This window comes from Pecten maximus, chromosome 5, assembly GCF_902652985.1.
Source record: "Pecten maximus chromosome 5, xPecMax1.1, whole genome shotgun sequence".
In the NCBI taxonomy this organism is placed as follows: domain Eukaryota; kingdom Metazoa; phylum Mollusca; class Bivalvia; order Pectinida; family Pectinidae; genus Pecten; species Pecten maximus.
Window position 1 is genome coordinate 39,185,532 of NC_047019.1, and position 26,968 is coordinate 39,212,499.

Here is a 26,968-nt window from a genome sequence, read left to right on the forward strand (position 1 = left end):
TAGGAAGATTGCCACAATGTTGGAAGGACGCAAACGTCACAGCCATCTACAAAAAAGTCCTTAGTCCGACCCAGGAAATTACCGCCAAGTGAGTCTCACAAGTATCTTAGCTAAATCAATGGTAACACTAATTCGAGACAGTATTGTACAACATATGGAAATAAATAACTTATTCAGTAACAATCAATTTGGGTTCCTGTCGGGAAGATGTGTATTAGGGCCTATTCTTTTTGTTTGGTATATTACCGATATGCCGGGAAAACACAATATCGTCGTGTCCTTTATTCGCAGATGACACGAAATTATACCCCAAAATCAGAAAGGACAACGATATGCGCACTCTGCAAACAGATTTAGATAAACTTCAGAAGTGATCGAATGATTGAAATTCCATCCCACCAACTTAGTGTAAGGTACTCCACATTAAAGGATCTGGCCATCGTGAATATATAAAGGACAAAACGGAGAACAAATCACATTAGAACATATTTCATTTGAAAAGGATTTGGGTATAACAGTAAATGATAAATAAGATTTCCGTACGCATATGCAAAGCGCTATTAATAGAGCAAATTCGGTACTAGGTATCATCAGAAGAACTTTTATGTACAATGATAATTTCATGTTTAAACATTTTTACAAGGCATTAGTTAGGCCACATTTGGAATACGCGGCGTGTACCGTGCCCCTACAAGCAGAAGGATATTCACCATGATAGAAAATGTACAACGAAGAGCCACGAAACTCGCCCCAGGGGTGAAGGAAATATATCCTACAGAGAGCGTTTACAGAAGTTAAATCTCCCTACACTGAAGTACAGGAGAATGCGAGGGGATTTGATTACAGTTTTTAAAATGATTAAGGGCCTTTTCGATAGCAGAGTAATCTCAAACTGATTTTCTTTTAACTTCTACTATTGAACCAGGGGCCATAATTTTAAGATGTCTAACAACCGCTGTAATACAGAACTGAGAAGGAACTTTTTCACATAAAGAGTGGTTGATGCTCAATCAATTTGAAAAAAAAGGTTATTGCGGATGCATGATCACTTCATGGGGATGTAATATACTGTATGATTACTGATATTCTGTTGTATAATATATTTTTACATAATGTTTTTGTGAAACTATTTACTGTCAGATATGGACTTATACTATATATAGAGGCTTTTAGCCTGCGTCCATTAAATTCCATTAAATTGCATTTTTTTATCTGTGCATGTATTTTACTGATTGAGTTGGTTATAATAGCTCAACAGAGGTAATGTTGATTTGTTATAATATGTACCGACTTTAAATAAAATTTGAATTGACAGACAAACCCAAATTAATACCCCCGCGAAAGAAGAAACAGGTAACATTTGTGTATGATTTAGCACTATATACTTGTGGTCCACATAATCTACATGTAGAAATAATTTGTTGTAGAATCAGGATGAGCAATTTATATTATTGTATTCGTTATATCAAAAGAGTGCGGAATGGCAATTTATTTTCTAACAAGTCAGCATTCGCCTGTGCATGATGTAGGAGTTACTCCCCCTGTCCGTTTGGCTTATTTATGTATTTATTTATTTATTTATTGTCGTGTTCATTTCTTTCATAATTGCCGTCTAAAAATAATGCCTGTGCTTTGATTGGTTTCAATTTTCACGAAATAATCTTAATGTAAGTAATCCGTTTGTCTTTTTTTATTTTTGACATAAGCGGTAGTTGCCTATAAGTTAGTATTGATATAAGCGACACATGTGCCGGCTGCAGTTAAAGTTAGACAGACGAAGCCCAATTTGATGCAGAGGTGAGTATTCAAGGACTCTACCTATTAATTCGTAATCAAGTAACTAATTGCATTACAATTCTCTTTCGGTAATGTGAAAAGAGCACATCTGCACCACACTAATGTAGACATTTGTTCACGAGTCTTATTTTCCTTCAGTAGCCTCTCTGCACACGTCGAATTATCTGATGTACGCGTCGGCCATCAATCAACAGACCAATGGCCTGTCAATTTTTGCGTCTCCGATATTATAAAACGATATACTTAACGAAGTAGAGTACAATAAATAATATAACTTATTGCTATAGAGGGAAGGATCACGTTTCTAATTCTAGCTGTAAAAACATCTTGGCCGTACGAATTCAAGTCGTATCGGTACCCAGTTGTTTCGGTACTCGGTCGTTTCGGTACTTGCGGAAGTCGTTTCGGTACTTGCGGAAGTCGTTTCGGTATTTTGCGAAAGTCGTTTCGGTACTTACAAAAGTAGTTTCGGTACTTGAATATAAGTCTTATTTTTGACCAATAATGAACGTCTTAAGACCATGTTTTGACGACTGTTGCAGTGTTGTGCTATTTTTACCAAGTATCCTGAATGAACGTCCCTGAGATAGACTACGTATGTAATATGAATGACTCTATTTATTCCGTTCGGGCTAAACAGAATTGCTTCATTGTTCATGGTTCCTATTATCATCATCTTAAATCTGTCACAATCTACGATTATATCGGGACGTATATATAACATGTAAAACCAATAAAACAAATTACTAAGTATATCGGGACGTACATATAACATGTTAAACCAATAAAACAAATTACTAAGTATATCGAGACATATATATAACATGTAAAATCAATAAAACAAATTACTAAGTATATCGGGACGTACTGTATATATATAACATGTAAAATCAATAAAACAAATTACTACGTATATCGGGACGAATTTATCGAATTGTACTCACCACTTCCACAGATCCGGTGCTGCCATCTGCTGCAAGAGTCGCACTGTATGGCCTCTTGCCTAATCCGAACAATGGTGTCGCATTCGGTGCACATGTCAAGCGATGCCATGATGACATAATTGATAATTTTGAGAGTGATACTCTCATTTTTATGACAAGTTGGTAATGATTTCGAGCTACTCTGTTCTACTCAGTTAAGAAAACAACCGTGATCACGTTTGAAGTGCGATGTGCGTGATTGTATAAACAAATCAGACTGTAAGGTAAACGTTAAATAAACAACCAACAACCAGTTAATTATCATTATTTAATATCACAATGAAATACCGAAACAACTCTTAAAGTACCGAAAACGACTTTTAAAAGATGCCGAACCGACTTCCGAAAAGTACCGAAACAACTTTATTTTTAGGTACCGAAACGACTGTACCCCGTTTTCGTTTATCGGTACGTTATCGCGTTTAAACGGTTGGACGAAAGTAGTTCGTTTATGAAATAAGGACGGACCTAGTGATTTTTTGGTTGTTTTCAGATGAGCTTTGACAAAAACTTTCAAGGCCAGCATTAACATCTGCAGGTCCGTCAAGATATATGCCTGAAATATTACATTTACCGGTTTGTCCGCATAAGCCCCTGGAAAGGGGGGTACCATTTTAGCAAAAAACCTGTATACATTTATTGGTATGCATGAAGCACGTTAGCCTAAAAATTAGCTGTGAAAAGGTGACCTTACCGACAGACATTTTATATATTATATATAATGTAAAATAACATGCCTACATGAACAGTAGTACATGTCAATGTAATTTACAGTACTGAGTAGTACATGTACATGTCCGAAATTTCCAAGTCCATCATGACCATGTAATTTACAGTTTTCAACTGAATTATTACGAGATCATCCAAATTAGCGAAAACCTAATTAACCTGAATCGAGAAGTGGTAGCCATGATACATCACATTTTGATAAATCGCATTAAGAAGAAATGAGTTGAGTTTAAGGTTTACAATTGATGATTGGTATTTATCAAAAGCAAACATGTTTTTTTGTTTTAGGAATTCAAAATTGTCTATGTATTACAGGGGTACAAATCTACGACTACATCATCACCCGGTTAGAATATACTGTGTTTTCAGAGTTAATCCAATGTATTCATACATTGTGTGAAAGAAATAAGATGATAAGTACCTTCACTATGTTTGTCTATCTTTTTCACACAAATGGCTGCTCTAGATTTAGATGGTTTGCAATCCCAATTACAAAGTAAAAAAGAGCCACGGGGAGATAAGGTGACTGTCCCAGCAGTAGATGCACAAACATAATGTCGCAACATCAAGATAGATGCACATGTCTCTCGCACCTCTGTAACCGATCGCAGACGGTGACAGAGACAGCAGGTCAAGTTAATGGCACTGATGGTCGGCTAGTGTGTCCAAGAATGGTTAGGAATCGGTTGTGGGAGTTTTATTAAGGCCAAGATGTCCCTATGTTAGTCCATCCCTTACACAGAGGAGATGCCAACGTTGAATGCAGTAGCTGCTTGCACATGCATCTAACAATAGTTTTTTTTATGGGTCATTTAACTTTGAGACGTGTTATGTTCACTGACGGGTGTCCCTTTATGCTTTAATGCTTCATGCAGATAGACGACAATGTAAGGTCTTGATACCACACTTTCTTCCTCTTATCCATCAGCATAAGTAGGACTACGCAAGGCCCCATGTTGCTTGGGTTTGTTGTGACTTTCTGGCTCAAAACAATTTTCCAGTCAGTTCTTGATTGACCACTATACAGTCCAGATATGTCCCCAATCAACCCTTCTTGGGACAAGCTAGACAGGGGGGTTAGGAAGCGCATCAATGTCCCATATAGCGTCGCTCAACTCAAGCAGGCCTTTATTTAGGAGTGGATTAATATCCCTCAAAGGGCAATAAACACCTAAATTGGGTCAGTGTTGCAGCGATTGATGCTAAGGGCAGGCACACATGCTACTGATCTCAGGAAATGGTGTAGGGTACCCTTGTTTAAATGCTATTCAAGCAAACACCATATATGTGATAGGACAATAAAAATCATCAAAATGTATTCAGAAATGATGAAATAATTGAGACACCCACACCATGAACACATCATCGAATCATGTAAAATAATAATTATCGAAAATAAACTCGCGCTTCTTTCTTTCCGCTAGTATACAATGTTTTCTGAGTCATTACATATGTGTATGTAGTTCCAATGTATTAAGTAAATTTATATTTGAAAAATTTGAATACATTTGTATCTCCTTTTTATTTCTTAATTTCCAGATTAATGATTGGTCAATAGGAGAAAGATATGGCAATCCTTGGAGCCCAACTTGTGTTCAGTCTCATCGTCTTCAGCGTTTTGCAGAAGTTAGCTAAACATTTCTCCTTTGGCCGATGGCTTCTTTGTGGAAAGTTGTTTCGGTTTTTACATCCTACAGATGCTCAACTAAAAGAGGCTGCTGGCCTGGCTACCCCAAGTGCGCCAAACAAAGCTAAAAACAGAAAATTTGACAATCGCAAGGAAAAGAATGGTGCCGGAAGTGGGGAAGGCTTTTCTGTACCAAGGAACATTCCTCTTGAGCTTGACACAGCTAAAGTAGATCTTCTAGATCTGTTACAGCTCAAGTTTTTCGACGAATATCAATGGTTGATGGATTTTTCTGCATCAACTGTAGTTGTGTACATATTAACAGAAATCTATTACACCATAGGTCAGAGGTCAGAAATGAATATCAGTGTGCTATGGTGTCTCTTAGCAATAGGATTCTGCCTGCGTTTGTTAATTGCCCAGACAGCCATGTATTTTAAGTCGGACGAGGGCGGAGAGAAGATTCTATGTGTAACATTTGGTTTTTTCTTCTTGGTTGTTGCTATGGGAGTACTCGTCATTGATTCAGCTATATTGGAACTTGGATTGCAGGAAGGTTATGGCAATTTTTCAGAAAGTGCAACAAAATTTCTTGAAGAACAAGGACTTGAATCTCATGGGCCTGTATCATTTTTAACCTTCAAAATCATTTTGACATTCCTCTGTTCATTTATAGGAGCACTTTTAACATTTCCTGGGCTACGCTATGCAAAACTACATCTTGACACATTAAAATATCATAAAGAACGGCGAGTCATGCAAGCTCTTTTACAAGTGAATTTTATTCTTCCACTGATTATCTTACTGATGTGGTTCAAACCTATTGGGAGAGATGTCATCTGTGCAAAGCACTGGAAGGTCACATATCGCCTAATGGATGAACCTATGTTTGAAATCTGGAGACTTACATTGACTATTCTGTTCATAGTGTTGAGGTTTTCCCTTCTGATACCACATCTACAAAGTCATCTAAATGTGGCTTACATCCGAATGGAGAATCTGAAGAAAGAATCAGGTCGTGTGAACAGTGTAGACTTACAGAAAATGGTGGCTCGTGTATTCTATTACCTTTGTGTTGTGGCACTGCAGTATATCACTCCCCTTATGTTACTGCTATTTCTGACATTTTTACATAAAACTCTTGGAGACTTTTCCTGGTCAGCCATTTTTGGACGGGAGGTGGAGACTTACATTTCATCCTTCAGTATAGGAAAGGCTAACATTGTATCTAGCAATGCGACTACACCTATACATGAGCCCGACAGTGTGACAGAGGTAGCCGCCCAGTTCTCCTGGGCCATGGCTAACCTGAGGCTGGTATTCTCGCCAATCTGGTACCGGGGACTTATGGCCTTCCTGGTGTGGTGGGTAGGTGCCAGCTGGTTTATATGTACAGCCTTTGGAATCTACTACTACTCCAATGTTGCTTCTTAATTCCATTTACACAATGTGAATTACATAAATATACCAGGGGCATAAGTATTTATTATTGTGAGAATATTTTTCATGTTTGAGATAGCAAAAAACCTAGTCAAATTATGATTGAAATTTTTTAGTATACAATTGATTCTTGAGAAAAATGGGGAAATGTCAATACCTGTGTAATTCCTGCTGAACTAGTTCCTCTGTGTATTATTTGTTTGACTTAATTATAAGTGAAGAAATCTGATCTTGTGATTATGAGTTCAGGAAAAAACTTCTTACTTGTATATTTTTTTCTTGTTTTAAAGAACATAACATAAATGACTCATGAAAGATTTCAATGGAAAGGTTGCTGGAATTTTTTTTTTTTTTTTTTTTTTTTTGCATTTGAAGTGTATTTTTGCTATCTCCCTTCCCATAAAAATGTCTTTTTTTTCTGTTTTGTCACAACATCCTGTATTCTGTCCATGATGTTTGTACTGTTTTTTTTCTCAATACCATACCATATAATTTGTGTTCAATAGCAGTGGATGATTAAATACTGATTAAAGGCGTCACTGTACTGATACAATGTTTAAATTAATGGCTTTTATATATAGATATCTTATCTTATTGAATGATGGGGCAGATTAAATATTCCTGTTTCTTGTAACTTCTAGAGCTATCTCCAGAACTTTGCTGTACACTCTGTAATAAGAGTATCTATAGTTTAGATATAAACCTTCTAAATTGTTATTTTGAAGCCTGCTAATCAATACTTTTTTTTGTGCTCTAGAAAATACCTTACTTGTATTTCACTAAATTTCATTGATGTATTTCACTAAATTTCATTGAACATGCACATGCTAATTATATTAGGTATCTGTTTAAAGCAGAGTTATGATTTAGATCTTGTGTCTCATTACATACAGAATTATATGCCCAGTCATAGGCAGTGGCGTAGGAAGTCGTCAAAAAGTGGGGGGGCAAAATTTTTTTTAACCTTAAATTTTACGCACTAAACAAATCGTATGCCATCTCCGCAAAATTAGCCAATAATTATCATTTCAACATCACATGATAATTTTGATAATTTATGTAGTACAAAATAAGTTATTTACGCAAATCAGGATATATTATTTATGGCAAAACATGGATCACCAGGCCCGGCCAGGATTTTCAAAAGGGCGGGGGGTCCAGTAATTTAGTAATAATGCGAGCGCCGTAGGCGCGAGGCGTTTTTTTTTTTACGAAAGGGTCTTAGGGGCCGCGCCCTGATAGGGGGTTCAAGGGGGTCTAAGCCCTCCGCGGAAAATGAAATATAGCACATTTCTAATAATTCGGGATCAGGCGCGGATCCAGGAGTTTTCGAAAGGGGGGTCCAGTAATTAAGTGATCAAGCGATCGCCGTAGGCGCGAGCCGATTTTTTTCCCTTTTTGCGAGAGGTCTGGGAGCCGCCAAGCGGGTACCAGGGTTGTGAAGCCCCCCTGTGGATCTGCAATGGAAAGGGGGGCAGTAATTTCGTGATAAAGCGAGCGCCGTAGGCGCGAGCCGATTTTTTTTGTTGTATTTCCTCGTACCTGTTGGTAATTAGTATCACTCGATTCACGTTAAAATCGCGCATTCTTATTCATGTTGTGTTTCTGTCTTGTTCTCATTATGAACTCCATTAACTTCACAAATTATCATCAACTTATTGAATCTATGTGATAAAGTTAAGCAAAATTTCGTATTAAGATATAAATATTGACTTACCAGGCTAGTGCAGACGACCGACACGTGTTGTACAGGTCTGAGGATTGATATACTAGTATAAAAGTCGGAATGTTCCAGATGTACAAGATAAAGTTTTTATCGTTGCCTTCAAGAAAACATTATCGGTTCGAAAATATACAGATATTTATCGAAATGAATATATAAATTCGTTTTTTTTCCCCTTTTTTAGATTTTGGATGTCAAAAAGTGGGGGGGCAAAAAGATATGTTTGCCCCCCCACTGTAAAAAGTGGGGGGGCAATTGCGCCCCCCCCCCCGCTTCCTACGCCACTGATAGGTGTCTAGTTTCTAGAAGATAGCCCTGTATAAGTTTATAAAAATCCAATTATACTAATAAATCACAGTGGGATTTTTTTTAATAAACTTATATAGGCTGCGTTCCAGGACTTTGAACATAGTATTATTTGTAAGTATAACTTCTTTCCAATTTCATCTACTTTTAAATAATCCACTAAACTTGTTGCTTTAATTGTATTTCCTGGTGTTTTTTTTTACCTCCCTTTGTTCACAACAGTACCTTGATATACCTGAATTCCCTCCCCTTCTCCCCTAGTAAACATTGAAAGTACAGTTTGATTTTTAATTTCAACACTTCTAATATGTGTAGGTAACTCTGATGGCACTGCAATATTATACTTATAGGTGTACATGTGTTTCTTCTTACATTTTAGTATTTTACCCTTGTTTCCACCTCTATGCTATCTTTAATATAATTTTGTTTTTGTTTGTGTATAATTAGGCGAAAATGCAAACTTAGACTATAAATTTATCTACTTAACCTAATAGTACTCTGTCATCCCCAAAAACTGGTGCATATGTATTTTAAATAGTTACGATCTTCTTGGGTAGCTACAGTTTGTACCGTGATGTATTGGTCATTAGATATGTTTTTAATAATTTTCATATATATATATAACATTCAACATGTAATTATGTAAAACATAATGAGAGAAAAAACTTCTATAATAGACATTTAGACATCAATGTTAAGATGCCAGTTTTAAAATTATCAGTTATTATAATTACTCTACATTGTATGTTTACATTATAAAGGTTTATTGTGGATTATTACAACTATATATCATTTAGAAATTTTGTTGTCCATGAACCTAGATATTTGTAACTGTTTTGTTTTTGTTGTTTGAGCAGTTTTAAAATGCTGTATAGACAGGATTGTTTTCGGAGTGAATGTGTATTTAATCTAAATTGATGGTGGTGCTTTTGAATGCTCTGTGAACATTCATAATAAAATTAAAATCAATGATCACAGTTACACATTATATGAATTATGATAGTGAAAATATTAAGTATATCATTTGTAGTTAACACAGAATTCTAGACTTACTTTTATTTTGAAAGTAAAATGGCACTCTAAACCCTGCTGATTGTAAAATTGCCACAATGTAATACAATTTAGTTTTCAAATGGCTCCTCTTATATAGGTCTGAAATTCAGATTAATGTTAATATGTTCATCAATCGACATTGAGTGTAGGTGTTGTGGTTTGTATGTTGCTTCTGAGGAATGTTTGAATGTGTTAAATTTGTCGCTGCATGTAATCATACCCAAGAACATCTCTTTTCCTATGTTTTTTAATAAAACAGATTATTTGATATGCCACAGTATGTTCAATGTTTTTCTTGCATTGTGTTTTGCTGGAAAAAAGGAACTCATACTTTTTGGAATTGTTCAAAGGTAATTTACTCCGACAGCATAAGAGGTCATAAGAAGCTGCTGGTTGGTCGTTCTATTATCAATTGTGATTCTGGCCACTGCGGAGACATCTGTCAAAACATTGTCGAAATATTGCTAATCGTTCTTCTGTGTTGTTTATAATTAATAGATTACCGTTACGGTCAATAAATCAGGGTTACAGTGACACTGTTTACTTCTCTTTAAAGTGATATTAAGAATGTTTATTTGAAGATATCTGAAGGACTTTTAATCAGCCAAGTTCATAACCGGTCATCAACACTCATTCTTTAACATTTGTTTTGTTGTGTTAGAACATTTGACATTAAATTGTATACTACCATACGCCACTCCCAATCCTAAGACTGTATACTACCATACGCCACTCCCAATCCTAAGACTGTATACTACCATACGCCACTCCCAATCCTAAGACTGTATACTACCATACGCCACTCCCAATCCTAAGAAACACATTCTTTCTCCTACCACAAGACCTCTCCTAGTATGGCTGTTAATCACGCTGGAGAATATGTCATGGTGCAATACAGGGTCAACAGAAACATGCTTATCTCAAAAAAATGGTTCAAGGCGAGATCTCAGATATTGACATACCCATGGGAGTAATAATTTGACCCATTTCTGGATTAATTTTATAGCATTGTCAAATGTGTCAAACGATTAATTAGTTTTGTTTTATTTATGGGTTTTGTAGACATCACTAAAATGTTTGAGTAAATATATAACAAACAGCATTAGTATGAGAATGAAACATTTTTATTTCAAATTGAAAATTATAAAGACACTGATCATACGCTTAAAGGGTTGGCTGGTTAGGTAACTAATTAATTTGCTATTTCGATTGACAGTCGTATTCCTGCAGGTTGCAAGACATTGTACAAGCTGACAAAAATGTCCCATTTTCAATCGAAATTAACACATAATCATAGATTTTGATGACCGATTCGATGATTTCGGGACAGAATTCTTGTTAAGTGAGAAACGGTTTGTAAATAAATATATTGCGATATACAAATACGTAGACACACACCGAAAACATCATGAGTGAAGCGAAGTACAACACCATGAAACATAAACTTCAAAATAGCTTAAAGTAGCCATGTATGATATCAATACATATACATAACCATAATTTCCAGCTAAATTAATGAAATATTGATTATTAACATACATGGGTAATACGTCACGATACTGCCTCAAAAAGCAAAACGTTAAGTTTTTCGCTGATTTCGAAATATGTGATTTGAGTTGCCTCTAAAGTTAAATTTAGTATATCAAACATTATGGAATATTAAATGATATTTTGAAGTAACAAGATAATATTATTTTATCTTTAAGATGCATTTAATCTAAAATTATCTGATGCAATTTTCTAATTGATGGTTTAAAATATTAAACCGATGTACATGTAGCTTTAAGCCACATAACGTATTTCATTGAGCAGTGATTTAAAGTGTAGCAAGATATGTGTAATGCTAATGAAACAAGGCAAAACTTAACCCAGACCAAAATTATTTCAGAGCGAAAATGCATTTATTTCCATAATGCATCCATTCCGATGATGATATCAAAAACATGTTGACGATTAGACAAAGCATGCAAATAAATATAATATGACTAGAAAATGAACGATGATCACAGAATGTTTTTCAGAGAATACAATGATAAATCTAAAATCGTATCACTTTATCTCCTGAAGTGATATACCGTACATGGTATATATTGGCAGCACAGTTTACTGGGAGAGAAATCGGGTTTTATATTCAATTGAAGACATCACTACGACAACAATTGTCCTGTTCATCAACACTGCTGTAAACCCTGCAATACTCCTGTTGTTGGAGTGTTCGGAATTATTCTTCATCAAGATGTAGCTCATAACTGAAGACAAAAATGACCTTTTCGGAAACAAATTGTGTCATCATCATGATGAATTCACTGTGATGATATCGACTGTAACCATGGTCAGTCGTTAACAGATCAGCTTTCACGATTATCAATCAAAAGTTAATTTACGGTGACTGTCGGTCACTGTTTTATAGAATGTCTGTGGTCCAGGAAGGCGTCACATCAAGATTGTTTCAACGACATGAAATAAGGGATGTAAGCTAGGAACTCGATCTTCGTGATCTGGATAGCCTCGCTCTGGAAAAACAATATCATACAACATATTGGAGAATAGAATTGGTGAGATGTCGATGACATTGATATGTCTTATCTGATCTAGGTCAGATTACGCTAATTTTACCAATGTTTAAGTTTTTAAGAAACAAGGCAATATCTCGACACAAAAATCAATCAGCTGCTCTGAAAATGTAAAACCCATATGTCATTTTCTTCCTACATCATCTATACATCCTAACATATACATAAGTATATATATGTCATATGATCGTATTCCTATTGAAATGCCATTTTAATTCATTCAATATTTTAATAAAATGATAAGAGAAACAAAACAATCCAGCTTACGGGGTTAACGGTGTCCACGATTTTGTCCCAGAGGGTCGCGTCACTGTGAAGGTCGCGTCCCAATACGCCATTCAGCACTTCTCGGAGAGAATCCAGGGAGATCTTTCCCTTCTGGCCTCTGTCTACTGATTGGAAGATTTCCTTAAACCAAGAAAATGGCAATTATATTTACAGTGTATACCGAAGAAAACATCTAAAGTAACCCTTTATATAGTGTATATAGTTAATATCCCTATAACAGCATTGTACCAAGTAAACAATGGGTGTTTGGTCATGTTTTTTGATAATTCACTCAAAAATTGTCGCGGTCTTTGGAGCTTTGGATATCAGTTCATCGTAACTTTTACAGAATCAAACGATTTATAATTCTAGTATTATCTTAATTCATCCCAATATTATCTCAACATGTCCTAGTATTATCTCGGTTCAGCCTAATATTATGTCAATTCATGATTCTCAGTTAATCCTATCATTATCTCAATTCATCCTAGTATTATCTCAATTCATCCCAATATTATCTCAACTCATCCTAATATTTTCTCAATTCATCCTAGTATTATCTCAATTCATCCTAGTATTATCTCAATTCATCCTAGTATTATCTCAATTCATCCCAGTATTTCTCAATTCATCCCAGTATTATCTCAATTCATTCCAGTATTATCTCAATTCATCCTACTAGCTATTATCTCAATTCATCCCAGTATCATCTCAATTCATCATAGTATTATCTCAATTCATTCCAGTATTATCTCAATTCATCCTAATAGCTATCATCTCAATTCATCCTAGTATTATCATAGTATTACCTCAACCAATCCTAGTGATTATCTCAATTAATCCTATCATTATCTCAACTCATCCTAATATTTTCTCAATTCATCCTAATATTATCTCAATTAATCCTATCATTATCTCAATTCATCCTAATATTTTCTCAATTCATCCTAATATTTTCTCAATTCATCCAAGTGTTATCTCAATTCATCCAATTATCATCTCAATTCATCCTAGTATTATCTCAATTCATCCTAGTATTATCTTAATGCATCCTAGTATTATCTCAATTCATCCCAGTATCATCTCAATTCATCCAAGTATCATCTCAATTTATCCTAGTATCATCTCAGTTCATCCTAGTATTATCTCTACTTATCCTAGTATTATCTTAATTCATCTCGGTATTATCTCAATTCATCCTAGTATTATCTCAATTCATCCCAGTATTATCTCAATTTATCCCAGTATTATCTCAATTCAACCCAATATTATCTCAATTTATTGCAGTATCATCTTAATTTATCCAAGTATCACCTCAATTCATGCAAGTATCATCTATCTGTTTGGTAACTTTTTTAGTATTCATTTCTGATTTCGGTGCAACATGCTGTTAAGGGAAATATCCAATTCATCAATATGACCTAGATTTACATGAGATAAACCACCGGCCTACGGTCAGTACCTGGCAACTGCCCCACGTAGGTTTCGAACTCACAACTCAGAGATATAGGACTAGCGATAAAGTGTCGGGACACCTTAACCACTCGGCCACCGCGGCCCCTTTGGTCAATGAAGCAAAATACTCTGAACATTCTGAAACGCCTGGTCTAATTCTCGTTATTTTTTTAATATTCCATGTAGTTCTATCTTTAATTACTCTTTTGATATATCGATTTTACATCATCCATGTTGTATTAATTAGAAAATGCTGATAATACATTGATATACCATTCCTTAAATATAATCAAGTTTAAGCTAACAATATTTACTACTTAGAAAGCGATGCTTACCACGAAAGCTATTATATCAGCCTTTAAGCTATTAAAATTCAACTTCTGGAAAGTAGTCTGCAGGGAGTCACTGAAAAACAACGTAAGCCCAATTTAAATAATAAGAAGTACATGATATATAAAGGATATTGAATGGTTTCCTATTTAATGTAACATATATTTCACGAGTATGACAAAATATCGAAATATTCTGTCATACGAGTGAAATATATGTTATATCTAACGGGAAACAATTCAGTTTTTTTTCTATTGCATTTCATTACTTAAACACAAAATTGTAAACATCGAAAAAATGGTAGTGTCAAAAAGTGCGGGAATCGGTAATGACGTCATCTCTTTGTGACGTTATTCCACGTCAACTTGACGGCGCCATTTTGAAAGAAGTGATCAGCACAAGTTAAGCGTTTTCTGCTGTTATCGGATAATCAGTGCATGAATTGCAGACGTCAAGAGAGTATTTTGTCAAAAACTAGTTAGAATATTGCAGAAATACAGCAAAATAACCAATTTGTCTATCTCCGCTTCGACTAATAAGCGAGTTTCAATGAGGTGAATACAAAGGTTAGCTCTGATTGGTCAAAAACAGAAAGCTTATATATTCACTGCAAAATCTTATATTTTCACTGCTCATAGCTGCAAAGAAAATATAAGTTTTATCAGTTTAATAAATTTCTATATTTTACTGGCAAAATTCAATAAACATTTACATGTATTTAAAATGCCAATGTGTGGATTGTGTTACAGGTATTAAAATTACCTCATATTTGTCACTAGTTTTGTTAGGGAAGACATCAACAGGAACTCGTCTACACCGAAGAATGTGTTGGAACTTGTAATGTCGTAAACCTAACAAAATTGAACATCTTCATTTTAGTTTAAACTTTCTTTTATTTCATTTCAAGCATTTTCAATATATACAACAAATAATACGATAATGGAAATAGGAAAAAGTGTCACAGACACCTATGTCAACCTATCACCATTATTAAACAGCAACTTTTGCACATGGTAACACAGTTGATTAATAAACCAGCACTCGCTGACAGTTATTTAACGCTAGTTTGATACTAAGTTTGTTTAAACTTACTACTGTAATATACGGTAAATTGATAAAACATTTGTTTTAAATTACTATTATTTACTTGAAAGTTATAATTATTATTTTGATTCAAAAACTCAGATTAATTAAAAGATCAAATTATAACTCAAAATCTTTATATCGAACTTTGAAATGGTTTATAAAATATTTTGAAGTGAAAAATTAACTCGGATTTAGATACATTTATATTTGTAGAGGTGTAGTTTACCTCCTTAAGGAAGCGCTCCTGTTGTTGAGACATCTGTTTAGGTAACTGTGTTTGCAGTTGGTCATACTTTAAATGCCTGTAATGTAAATTATTGATATATGTGACAATGATTTAAAAGTCTATGGAATCGCATGTTATCAGCTGGAAAATACATGTCTCTGGAATCTAAGGTTGTTAACTGGTAAGTACATGTCATCTATAAATATTATTCGCGATTAAACCTCGAACGTCTCCTGACATCAAATGTTATCTTGTTTGCTCGTTATTTTGACAGCGACACGTTATTTTTTCTTGAATTGTAATGTTCCGAGAAAAAAAAACCATAAACAAAAAACAAAAACAACAAAAACTAGTCATATGAATGCTATGTTCCGAAATAAAAGTTTGTCATATGAATGCTATATTCCGAAATAAAAGCTTGTCATATGAATGCTATGTTCCGAAATAAAAACTAGTTGTGCGTCATATCATGTTTGTGTAAATCAAAGACACGATTCCCATTTAACATGTAAAACCATTAAAACACTCGCCCTTAATTGTTTTGTAGTTTGTGGCATACTTTCTGATATTGCATGTCTAATAAAGATGGGCTTTATTTAATATTACATTTCAATTTAAAAGTAATGCTAATTTGTACTTACCCATCTGAATCTGTGTCTAATTTCTTAAAAGTTGCATGAAGTTCGCTACGTTCTGTTTCCGGAATCATCTGTGGTAATTCACTTCCCTGTTTTGCGTTGACAAAAAAGCCAGTTGCTTTATTTCATCATATGTTTTAGACATTGATTTGATGTATGACTTCGGGAGTTTATTCTTAATGTGCTAAATGTGACGTAATTATATTTCCTGCTGCTTCTGTCACCTTGAAATAGCACCATAGACACTATATGTTTAAGGTAAAATACAAATACCTCATATATTTGTTTTAAAGTTTATAATCTTATATCGCTTATCACTCATTGTTTATAAAAATAGTGTTTTCTGCTTCTGATCATGTTGCTGACATCTTCAAAATACACCAACCATATGTACACTTGATTTGAAGGATATATAATGATATTACTACTACAAAAACAATATTTTCAGGCTAACATCTCTCACCCGTAATGGATTCGGAGTGGCAGGTGGTTTGACAGGACTGGCCGTTTTAGACGTCCTACTTGGCATCATCTTTTGACGGTCTGTTAGGTCCTCGTATACCTCCATAGAGGACGGGTCGTCCTGCTCACTGTGAAAAGGAAAACAAATTCACGATAGCCAGACATTTTAAAATAACATTTAAGCGAAAAAATAGTTTAGAAATTATACTATACACTGAAAGTCGTTAGATAAAGCATCGCCATAACGCTTTTATATGCGTGATAATGTTCAACTGACGGACAGTCTGAATAAATTGCAGGTCTTTATATAATCCTTGAAATTAGACTGTTTGACCGACATATTATTATATATTATCTATTTGTATGTTGTCACTGTAACAATGTTGTTTATTTGATAACTTACACATTTTCTTTCGCTTCCGGAATTTCTATATTTCCTGGTTCTGGGTTAGTACCAGGCCGTCCACCACGTGACTGGGGTATTCTAGGGATGGCACCTGCAGATGGGATGTCAACTCGTCGGACATTTTCTGCCTTCGGAGTAACTCTACAAGAGAACAAGTCATTTCATTTAATGTACTCGTCCTATACATCTACATTTTGTACTTGGTAAATGCGTATGATTTTCCCTTTCTTTTAGAAATCGTTTGTGGCTTACTTTAGCTCTCTATCCGGACGACCGTGCACCGACGTGTAACTTCTCGGCATGGCATCGAACTTGGAGACATTTGTTCGGGAGCGACGCAGGTAAGCAGGCTGGGTACCTATATTACGAAATGTCATTAAGTATATCATATTCAACGTCATAGGGGAATTTAGTACACGTAAAGCGCATCATATTTACAACACATTGCAAGAGAGTCGGATTGTCAGTTAAGCGATAATCAAACATGTTAAAGGATAGAGAGGATGAGGAGGTTTCAGATTTCGGGACACACACTTCCGATATCAAGCTTGTATATCGTTTTGTTATAAAATGTTGTTATGATGATCATATTACTTTATTTTGAGTTACATATTTAGCTTAAGCTGAGCTTCCATATGACCCTCCACTATTGTTGGCTCATCTATTTCTATTCCAGATGTAGTCTGACGATGACTATTTCTGTTGATTAAACTTGATATCAGAAAAGATATATGATGAAAGGCAGGGGACGAGGAATTAAACTTTGAAAACTGCAAGGGGCGCATCCATGCAAGTTAGAGGGAACAGTCGAAACATACTAGCACCACCATCCAATGTTAATCTACTAGCAGCAAGCGTTGGTTATTTCTAGTGTAATGCATGTTGTTGCTATGGCAGTTATGGTGACTGTGGATAACACGTTATACAGTGTGAGCATACCTCGCAGACATACATGTATCAATCATACACTGATCTGTTACCAATACAATGTACTTACGTGGGTTCTGTGTCCACACTCATTATCACAGGTATTACCATTATTCCTTCTTTCCCACGTGATTTTTTCTCTCAGGCGATCCTCTTCTTGGTTTATGCGATTTATTTGCATTTTTATAACTTCATGTAGTATTCTTGGTTTATTTACTTCTACCATATAGTGACCGCCTTCAACCAGTTGAAGATTTTGTCACAACTCGATATAGAAAATATTTAATATAATAATAGAAAAAAGCTAGCATATTAAACGGTGTATTGATTATGATTTTAAAGTTCGGGAAACATAAACTATAAATTCGTTTCTCAAAGACATTTAACGAAAATGCACTGAATAACTTCCTAAATAAATATCTATCTGATAACATAAATGAATTACATGCACTTCATTTCAAAAAGAGAAATAGAAAGCAAACTTAAGACATACATTTTATTCGAGTTTATTTGCTGACAGTTCAAGCACAAAACAAAGACACGTCCTATATGAAATTATCACATAAGCAAAACATTTGTTATTATTCTTCACACATACTATAAGCATAACCAGTCAAAATTACACTGATTTCTTTACTGCTGCTTTCTAAATTGGAAACTACAAGCCAAAATGTTGATTTAATTACTACACTAAAATTGCCTTTACCAAATACAATAATTTCAATGAAAAACTACTCAAAATTGAGCGTAAATTCTATATTATGTATATCTAGATTTACTCTACACTATTCAGCACCGAATCAGCTGTGTTAGATTTTGTATAAACTACAGTATGCATGAAGAACGTCCATGTGCTTACAGGTAAAGTTAGTATTGCGGGTTAATTTGGACTGGAGTCCATATGGTATGCAGAAGATATAGCTTAAAGCTAGGAACAGCCATAGAAGTAACAGCAACTGCTTGAAAACTGCATTGTTGAAATAATGATAATTGTTTTAAACGTCAAACGGTACTTTTAAGCAGCAAAAATCCAACACGGGATGTGAAATTCATTATAAATCATGATTTTATAGAACTATACACGGGATGTATAATTAATTAAAAATCATGATTATATAGAACTATACCTCATTATAAATCCTGATTATATAGAACTATACAAGGGATGTGCAACTCATTATAAATCATGATTACATAAAACTATACGATCATGACTAACGGTTCGTTTCGTAAAAATTGGACTGCGACAAAACAATGCACATTATCAATTGGTTTGCAGATAACAACACGTCTAAATGTTTGAAAACTATCAAAAAGGAAGGTATATATATATATATATATATATTTCTAAACATTTGTTCAAAATATAATCGAAAATAAGTCTATCAGAACTAAATGCTGCCTTATTAATGACCATATTCAGTCTAGTTTAAAGGAAATCTCATGCACTGCCTGAAAGATATCAATTATTTCTACCTTGTTACAAAACTACATGCTTCCAATCGAGTATATATGGAGGTCAGTCCAAATTACAGCAACACTACATTTACCAAACAAACACATTTTATCACAGTTATCTTACCAAAAAAGGTAGCTTCTGTACATGTACAAGTAAAATGTTGAAAGTAAACAAAGTTGTGTCATTCTTTTGTTTTTTTATAACATTAGCACCGTACAAAGTATCTCAATAAAACATAACAATAACATATCTACCATAGAAACATGACCATTACACAGTTCTAACAACAGATAAAATGACTGTGTCGATGGTTAATTGGCCAATAAAAACAGAGTAAACACTCGAGAAATTCTATATGGACGTTTCCTGTACGTTAACATGATGAGGAAAAACACGACTAACACTAGAGCCAATATTGATAAGACTTTGGGTGCTCGGGATTATACTTAATGCTGGAATAAGTGCAAAACTTCATATGTCATTAACAATGATAACGATAACATTAAAACCAAAAAGAAAACTAAAACGAAATCATAAATAAATTATAAATAAATTAAAAATGATATTAACCGTGTTTTAATTATAAAGTAAATATGTAAAAAGGGCGATAACTACTCGCCATTACTTAACCAGTATTACAACTCTTTTGAGGTATAATATGTGAAATAATAATGTAGATGTAGAGTATAACGTTAAATATGCAGTTTATTAATGTTTTCGTAAATGTAAAAAAAAAATGTTCATGTCGCAATTCGGTTAAAGGGAAGAGCAACGAGGTATGGAAAGATTGTAAATGCGATCCGTTCTGCTTAGAAATAAAAAAAAAAAAAAAAAAAAGACGCTACCGGTATGTCTACCTCTCTTTATATCCAACTGAAAACAAACATCTTCGTTTATAAATATAAATTACATAAGACACAAATACAGAAAAAAAATTCTTTGCTTGCAAGATATTGTGTGATAGCACTCTTGTAAATGATATGTATACGATAAGAGATAGGAAGAATGAAAGTTATACCATGACAGTATCGAGATCAAATGTAGACGTGGAAAGCGATGTTATACATTATTATATCTTATATTTCATGAAAATGTTCATCATCGTACGTCATTAAGATGCTGCTAAAACAACATCAGGTATAAAAGTCAATCAGCTTATAAACATTATCATACAAGCTGATTGACTTTGTATATGCATGTGTATATAAATATATAATGATAGCTATATATAACCATCCATGATGTCACTTTCGTTTTGTTCTTCATGGCATGGCATTCACTTTTATTGTCATTGATAAGAAATAGCTATATCCTAAACACCGTAGTGCTGGACGTTGTTTTAAATCGATATTGATCTCATATCATGTACACTTATTATAACGTAATGTCGAATTGTCGTTCTATATTTAAGGTACACTTGTTTTTTTAATACCATATGTGACGACGTCACACTACAATGCATACTGCATTTTATAAAGACGACACACACAATTGTCTTTGAGAAAAGATGTCAATAATCTCGCTCACAGAGGAGAATAATACTCGCTCACAATGGAGGATATGAACCACTCGCTATGGAGGATAATAATAACGAGACCAAGCGATACCTTGTCGTAAGATTGGTGTCCAAGGTCCATCTTCTGAGAACCTGTCTGACTCGCCCAGCATTTGATGCACCCTAACTGATAATGCCTTCTTCCCGCTAGGCACATCGTCTATATTTGAAAGCCAGGAAGTTTAATTACTATATATTACTATACTAAATAAAATGAGATTGCTATCTTTATTCTTTGTTATCAGTAATATATTTACAATAAAAATTAAAATAAAAAAAAATAAATATTGAGGGACTATAAAGACATAGGACATGTAACATATTCTTCAGTAACATTTGATTCATTATGGTCCCCATTCATTTCTTGTAAGTACGCCTTACAATTAACAAGTTTTTCAATAAATATATATCTCATTTAAAACATACCAAATTCAACTTAACATGACGACATAATATCAAATATTTGCATCTAAAAGTATAGACATATGTAAAATAATAATAATTAACTCACACATCACTCCAGCATCGGTGTAACAGAGAAAATATCAGAATGGCCGATAGAATATATTCGGCAGCAAAGCATTCCCTGTTAATACAGCGCAAACACCGAAAGTCAAGGTGCAGCTACAGACGAACACGTCAAATCAAAGGAAATTTTAACATTATAACGAATTTCAAATAATAACAAAGAGTGCACCAATATCAAACACCTTCACTTTCAGTTTTATATACAATTTCCGTCTCGCACACAAAAGCCGTCCCCAACACAGTATTAGTTACATATGTATACATCCACAGCCCCTGGGTTATCAGTCGTTATGATACAATATTATTATGCCACACATCAGCAACACAACGGTTTAAGTATAGCGCTCAAGCTAACCAGCATGACTCTTCTTAATATTTTGCAAATAATATAAATGGGGGACAAGGATGTCCTATTTAGCAGAAAAATGGTAAAATTAAATTCTTTTTTGTTTCTTTCCTTTTTATTAAGATTCATTAGGAAGAAAAGAATAATAGTGACAAGATGGAAGTATATAAAAACATGTAATTAAACATTCAGAACTGTATGTTTCGTCGAAACAATGAAATTCGTCAATAAAATTTCGAAAGAAAAAAGAAATGATTATAGGGTCATTGGCTACATGATCAAACCTGCAGGTATGCTAATTCTAGCTTTTATTTGATCTACAGTGCGCCTTTCTCTGGCCAGTATGATGGGTGCCGAGGATCCGTATCCTGTTTGATGAAAGAAAATTGGATGGAAATGTGTCAGATAATTGTTCATGGTCAAGTGTGTTTACATCATCTGTGCTGGTATGTGAGTGAGGTTTAATATGGCAGACGTTACAACGTGCGTAAATGAGCTTAGAGTGTGTTTTTGCGTGTCATAGTTGGCAGGGGTCCGGCTTTAGTGACATATTAGTGTGTAAAACTGTATATATACAAAATAATACATAACATTCTCTCAACACCATAAATACATATACATGTTTATACAAGGTCATTAATATACAAATACATCTTATCAAAAACCATGCTAAATAATATGGTATATAAATTGCCATATGTTAAAAATCAAATGTCCACCGTCTGAGGTAAATTGAAATTATTGCACATTTTTTTGAAAAATATCCATATTTCTATATGTGTGCTTTTACCTTACAATGCATAAACAACTATCATCAAATTAAGAAAAAAAGTTCCAGACGTCGGGACTAGAGATTATATCAACTCGTAACTTCACCGCAAATTGAAGGATTATTGAAGTATTAAGAACATAACTGTTAAAGATTTAGAGGATTTCATGCTGGTCTTTGAAGTGAAATGCATGCGTAATTAATAGTTCCATGCCATGCGTCACACAAAATCACCAATCGGATTTATTTTGGAAGGTTATACACTGAACAGGTCGAAGAACGATTAAAACCACTAATGTAAATGTCCTCTACGTACAAAACACTTTTCGAACTTTATGTTTCTAAATCTACTCTAAAACATGCAACCCTACCTTGCCAAGCTTGAAGTTTTGCGTTTCGTGGATATTCGGATTCTTCAGCCATTGGGAATTCCATATATAATGATTCCACGATAGTTCATTTTAAACGTACTTTACTTGAAACACTGATTTTTAAATGCCGTCCATGCTACACCTATACCGGTCAATCACTGGGCACGCGTCAGTACCAATAACAAATGGGTCGTTCTTTGTACACGTTAAATTAGGCTTACCACTATTTATATAGTGCAACAGATTTGTGACGTGCAAAGGCAAGTGAAGACAGGAAAGCAGAACAAGTCGTCATATGAATCTAAGTGTCCGCGATATAGTGTATGTCTACTTCTATTTTCATGTAGCACCACATAATAACAAACAGGTTAAGATATATAATCTAAGTATTAGATATTTTCCAGCTAATCTACGCATGCACTGATATCGGTATCACTATTCCATTTTACAATACTGTTAAAATATTATCTTATCAGTGACAAATCCACAACAATGATCCTTTCACAATTGCTTCCAACGTTATGACTTATAATAACCCATTCACAGCATTATGGTGATTGGTTGACATTACTCGTGATCTACTTTAAACATCCTATTAGTCTATATCCATGATTTCATGCAGTACATGACCATCTGTTATAACCACATACGTAATAAATCGTCTAAACTAACAAATAATTTCCGTCAGTCCTATCTACTCATTCAGTCGTATAGTATTAGAGTAACACAGTAAAGTCAAACATAAAGGTTAGTTCACACACGTAGTAAGTCAGGAGGGTACCGTATTCGAACCCATGCACGGCAAACAAGTTATGTACCACACGTAAGTATTAAGTATCTGTACCTAACATGGAAGATCTGGTGTTAATTCTCGGCAGATGACCATCATAGTTACGCCGTGATTTTGTTTTTGACCCCCTCATATCGGGGTCATGAGAATACTTGGAACGTTGGAACGTGCTTCGAGCAGACGAGGTTACTGGAAACGAGATTAGAGCATTATGAACCAAGACCAGAGGCACCTTTCCTAGCAGAAGTAGCCGACAGACACATACATGGTTCTAGCGTTAATATGCAGCTGGACCCGCACCCATGCATTTTGTTTTTGAGTGTTGCTGATGAAACTGGTAACACTATACACACGTTAAACCGTTTTTTTGTCCTCCAGAAATATTGATACATATGTGATACATGTAAATATCAATGTTTACGCGTGTCACATATGTATTCTCGTACATGTGTTACCCATGAAAAGCACATATGTGTGACACATGTGAAGTAAATAAATCTGTGTTATGATTGAAATATGGAAACACTTGCAACGTGCAATTAACGTGTATTGTATGTGTGAACATATCATTCTCCACACATGAATTAAAGGTGACAGTTTTGATTGTTTTAATGAATGATTGTGTCAATCTGCTACTTGTGCCATAGTTGATGTTTTGTCGTAATATTTACGACATCCATTACCAGAAACACATCAGAAAAGGCAAGCAAAGAGAAGATATAATACTATCTAAGTATATGAGGACAATGTAGATTGGTTGAGAAATAGGTACGGGATGACCAAGCCAGTGGATAAAGAGAGTAAGTTCAACAATAATACATTTGATTCAAATATTTTGTAATACATGAAAAGATACAAATAATTTATCAGCATTATCTCTACCTATATAGAATAACAAAATGCATTTTGAAAATATCAGCAAAGATAAATCAATGATGCAAATATACATCTTTTATTCCTGCTCTCTCCATCTTGCATCTTGGACAATTTCATAAACATTAAAATCACGCTCGGATTATATCATGACATATTGGATCCAGATATGTTTGTCATTGCTTGACTCTTTTGTTACATTCTGGATCCAAACATTTCGTTTCTTGATTTATTCTACTACTATGTTCTGGAACATGAAATCGAGGACACTACAGACTTTTCAACATCAGCCGTTTACCCTGATTTTTACTTGCATCATAACCAACAGTGGCAGCTTAAAACTAATCTGTAGGATAAGCGTGATGGTTTCAATTCCCCAATGTTAAATTTTCATTTCTAGACAAGAATAGCCTTGCATCCCAAACTGTCTTTACATGTTCCCGTTGACTCGACATTCATGGCTTGTTCCCATTTCCCCGATTCCCGTGTCAGATGTCAACATTGACGGAGCAATATGTCCAAACAAGATTATGATATCGACCGTTAAACTTTCCCACGGTCTTATTCTAGCTCCTTATGCAATATGAAGCCAGACGTGTTTAATTTCTTGATATGCCTATCGGTCTCATTAGAGATCGTAACTACTAGATTGGACCTAGATTTGTATGACGGGTGTCGCTGTGTTCTAGATTTGTATGGCGGGTGTTGCCGTGACCTAGATTTGTATGGCGGGTGTTGCCGTGACCTAGATTTGTATGGCGGTGTGTTGTCGATGAAATAGAAGACGGTAACTCTTCCGGAGCACCTACTCGTACATTTCTTTCACTTTTTTAAACATGAGTCTCCATGCAAATCCATATTTCTGTTTAATTTTTTGCTATCATCGATTTTTAATTTGAATTATAGTTTGGTTACTATGTCTTATTATGTCGGAATTCTTTGTTGTTTCTGGACCAAATCACAGTTTCGTGATATTGTTCTTTTGTTACCAAGCCACTAAGATTCTGGTTTATTTCATTATTGCATACTTGAGCCAGATATTTAGTTACTGTATTCATTCTTTTGTAGTAACCAAATGAAAAGGTCATGACCTTTTATTTACGATTACAGTAATTCACTTACTCTCCTCGTCACTATCGTAGTCTATTAGGGGCGGCCGGCGGGGCTTCACAGAAGAGTGCTCCCTGGAAAAGGAGAGCATTTCCTTATTATTATCTATGTACACATGTACACGTATATGAAAGTAAAATAATTCCACATCAATTCAAAAATGTAACAAACAAGTGTGTATCGAAACTTGGCTGAAAGGCTGAGTAACAGATTACGATGTAGATAAGAATAGTATATCAGTGACAATCAATACGTTATACGTAAGGATGATGTTTCGATTAACTTCCAAAGTCGTTATATCCTTTGATAACATGCTACACAATATTGTGATCATTACCTGATAAAGTTATCTATCAGGTTGTATTTGGGTAATTGGTTATTTGGTCATAGGGTAACAACACTGCCTATTCAGATTAAACTGAGGTATCAAGCAAATCAATTGTTTTTTCCAAATAAGATAAACCCTTAACTTGTATATAGAAGTCAATTTATCTAATTCAAATTTTAAAATTTACTTAATATTTCAAATGTTTAGACTAAAATGTAGAATAATTAAAAGAGTAATTAAGCGTGAATTTGATTTAGAAATCCCGATAGGGTATTATTTTAATTCATCTGTTAACCCCTTAGTTTGTCGATATTTTAGAATGTTATCTGTTAACCCCTTAGTTTGTCGATATTTTAGAATGTTAAAGAGTTTAGTCTCTCGTAATAGTAAGGTATATAAAAAGGTGTAGTGATGGCACAATCAACTTACTCTTAACATACCACAGACTTGTTTACTTTAATTATTTAAGTTCCAATGATAAATGTGATTAGTGAAAAGATTTACAGGTTTAAACATTACTTACGTAGGTAGAGGGATTCCTCTTCCATGGAACAAATCCCTGGCGTTTTGAGGCATTATAAGTGATTTTAATTTCTGGATTTCTTTTTGAATATCGAACCTGAAACAGAGGAAAAACTATCTTTTATATTTATAATGATGAAGTATGATTGACATTAGTGACATCTAAAAGACAAATGAAACACATTATGTAAGCACCTGGATTTTTATAAAGATGCATAGGTATGGTAAAGTATGTTCGATTCATAATTGTGTAATATATGATATACATAATTATGTTAACATTGTGGTG

General features: G+C 34.4%; 2 protein-coding genes across 6 annotated transcripts in view; one reads left to right on the top strand and one right to left on the bottom strand.

Annotated features, from left to right (window-relative positions):
* Positions 1–1,749: 1,749 nt before the first annotated feature.
* Positions 1,750–7,580, top strand: LOC117327993 (transmembrane protein 161B-like). The gene is made up of 2 exons (XM_033885281.1): positions 1,750–1,797; positions 5,049–7,580. The coding sequence occupies exon 2, from the start codon at positions 5,077–5,079 to the stop codon at positions 6,568–6,570; it is 1,494 nt and encodes a 497-aa protein (XP_033741172.1). The 5' UTR covers positions 1,750–1,797; positions 5,049–5,076; the 3' UTR covers positions 6,571–7,580.
* A 3,184-nt stretch (positions 7,581–10,764) lies between these two features.
* The window catches only part of LOC117327994, a 40,868-nt gene continuing 24,664 nt past the window's right edge, over positions 10,765–26,968 (bottom strand). The window contains exons 7-19 of one of the 5 annotated variants that reach the window (XM_033885282.1): positions 26,681–26,776; positions 25,842–25,903; positions 23,901–24,035; positions 22,201–22,284; positions 17,354–17,459; positions 17,099–17,242; positions 16,697–16,823; positions 16,237–16,322; positions 15,596–15,671; positions 15,046–15,134; positions 14,289–14,358; positions 12,499–12,639; positions 10,765–12,171 (exon numbers count right to left, since the gene is read on the bottom strand). In XM_033885282.1, coding sequence (XP_033741173.1) covers positions 12,097–12,171; positions 12,499–12,639; positions 14,289–14,358; positions 15,046–15,134; positions 15,596–15,671; positions 16,237–16,322; positions 16,697–16,823; positions 17,099–17,242; positions 17,354–17,459; positions 22,201–22,284; positions 23,901–24,035; positions 25,842–25,903; positions 26,681–26,776 — 1,291 coding nt within the window. In that variant the 3' untranslated portion in view covers positions 10,765–12,096. Of the gene's footprint in view, positions 12,172–12,498; positions 12,640–14,288; positions 14,359–15,045; positions 15,135–15,595; positions 15,672–16,236; positions 16,323–16,696; positions 16,824–17,098; positions 17,243–17,353; positions 17,460–21,094; positions 21,203–22,200; positions 22,285–23,900; positions 24,036–25,841; positions 25,904–26,680; positions 26,777–26,968 lie in introns of all 5 variants that reach the window. The other 4 variants (XM_033885287.1, XM_033885285.1, XM_033885283.1 and 1 more) reach the window with 4 other exon arrangements.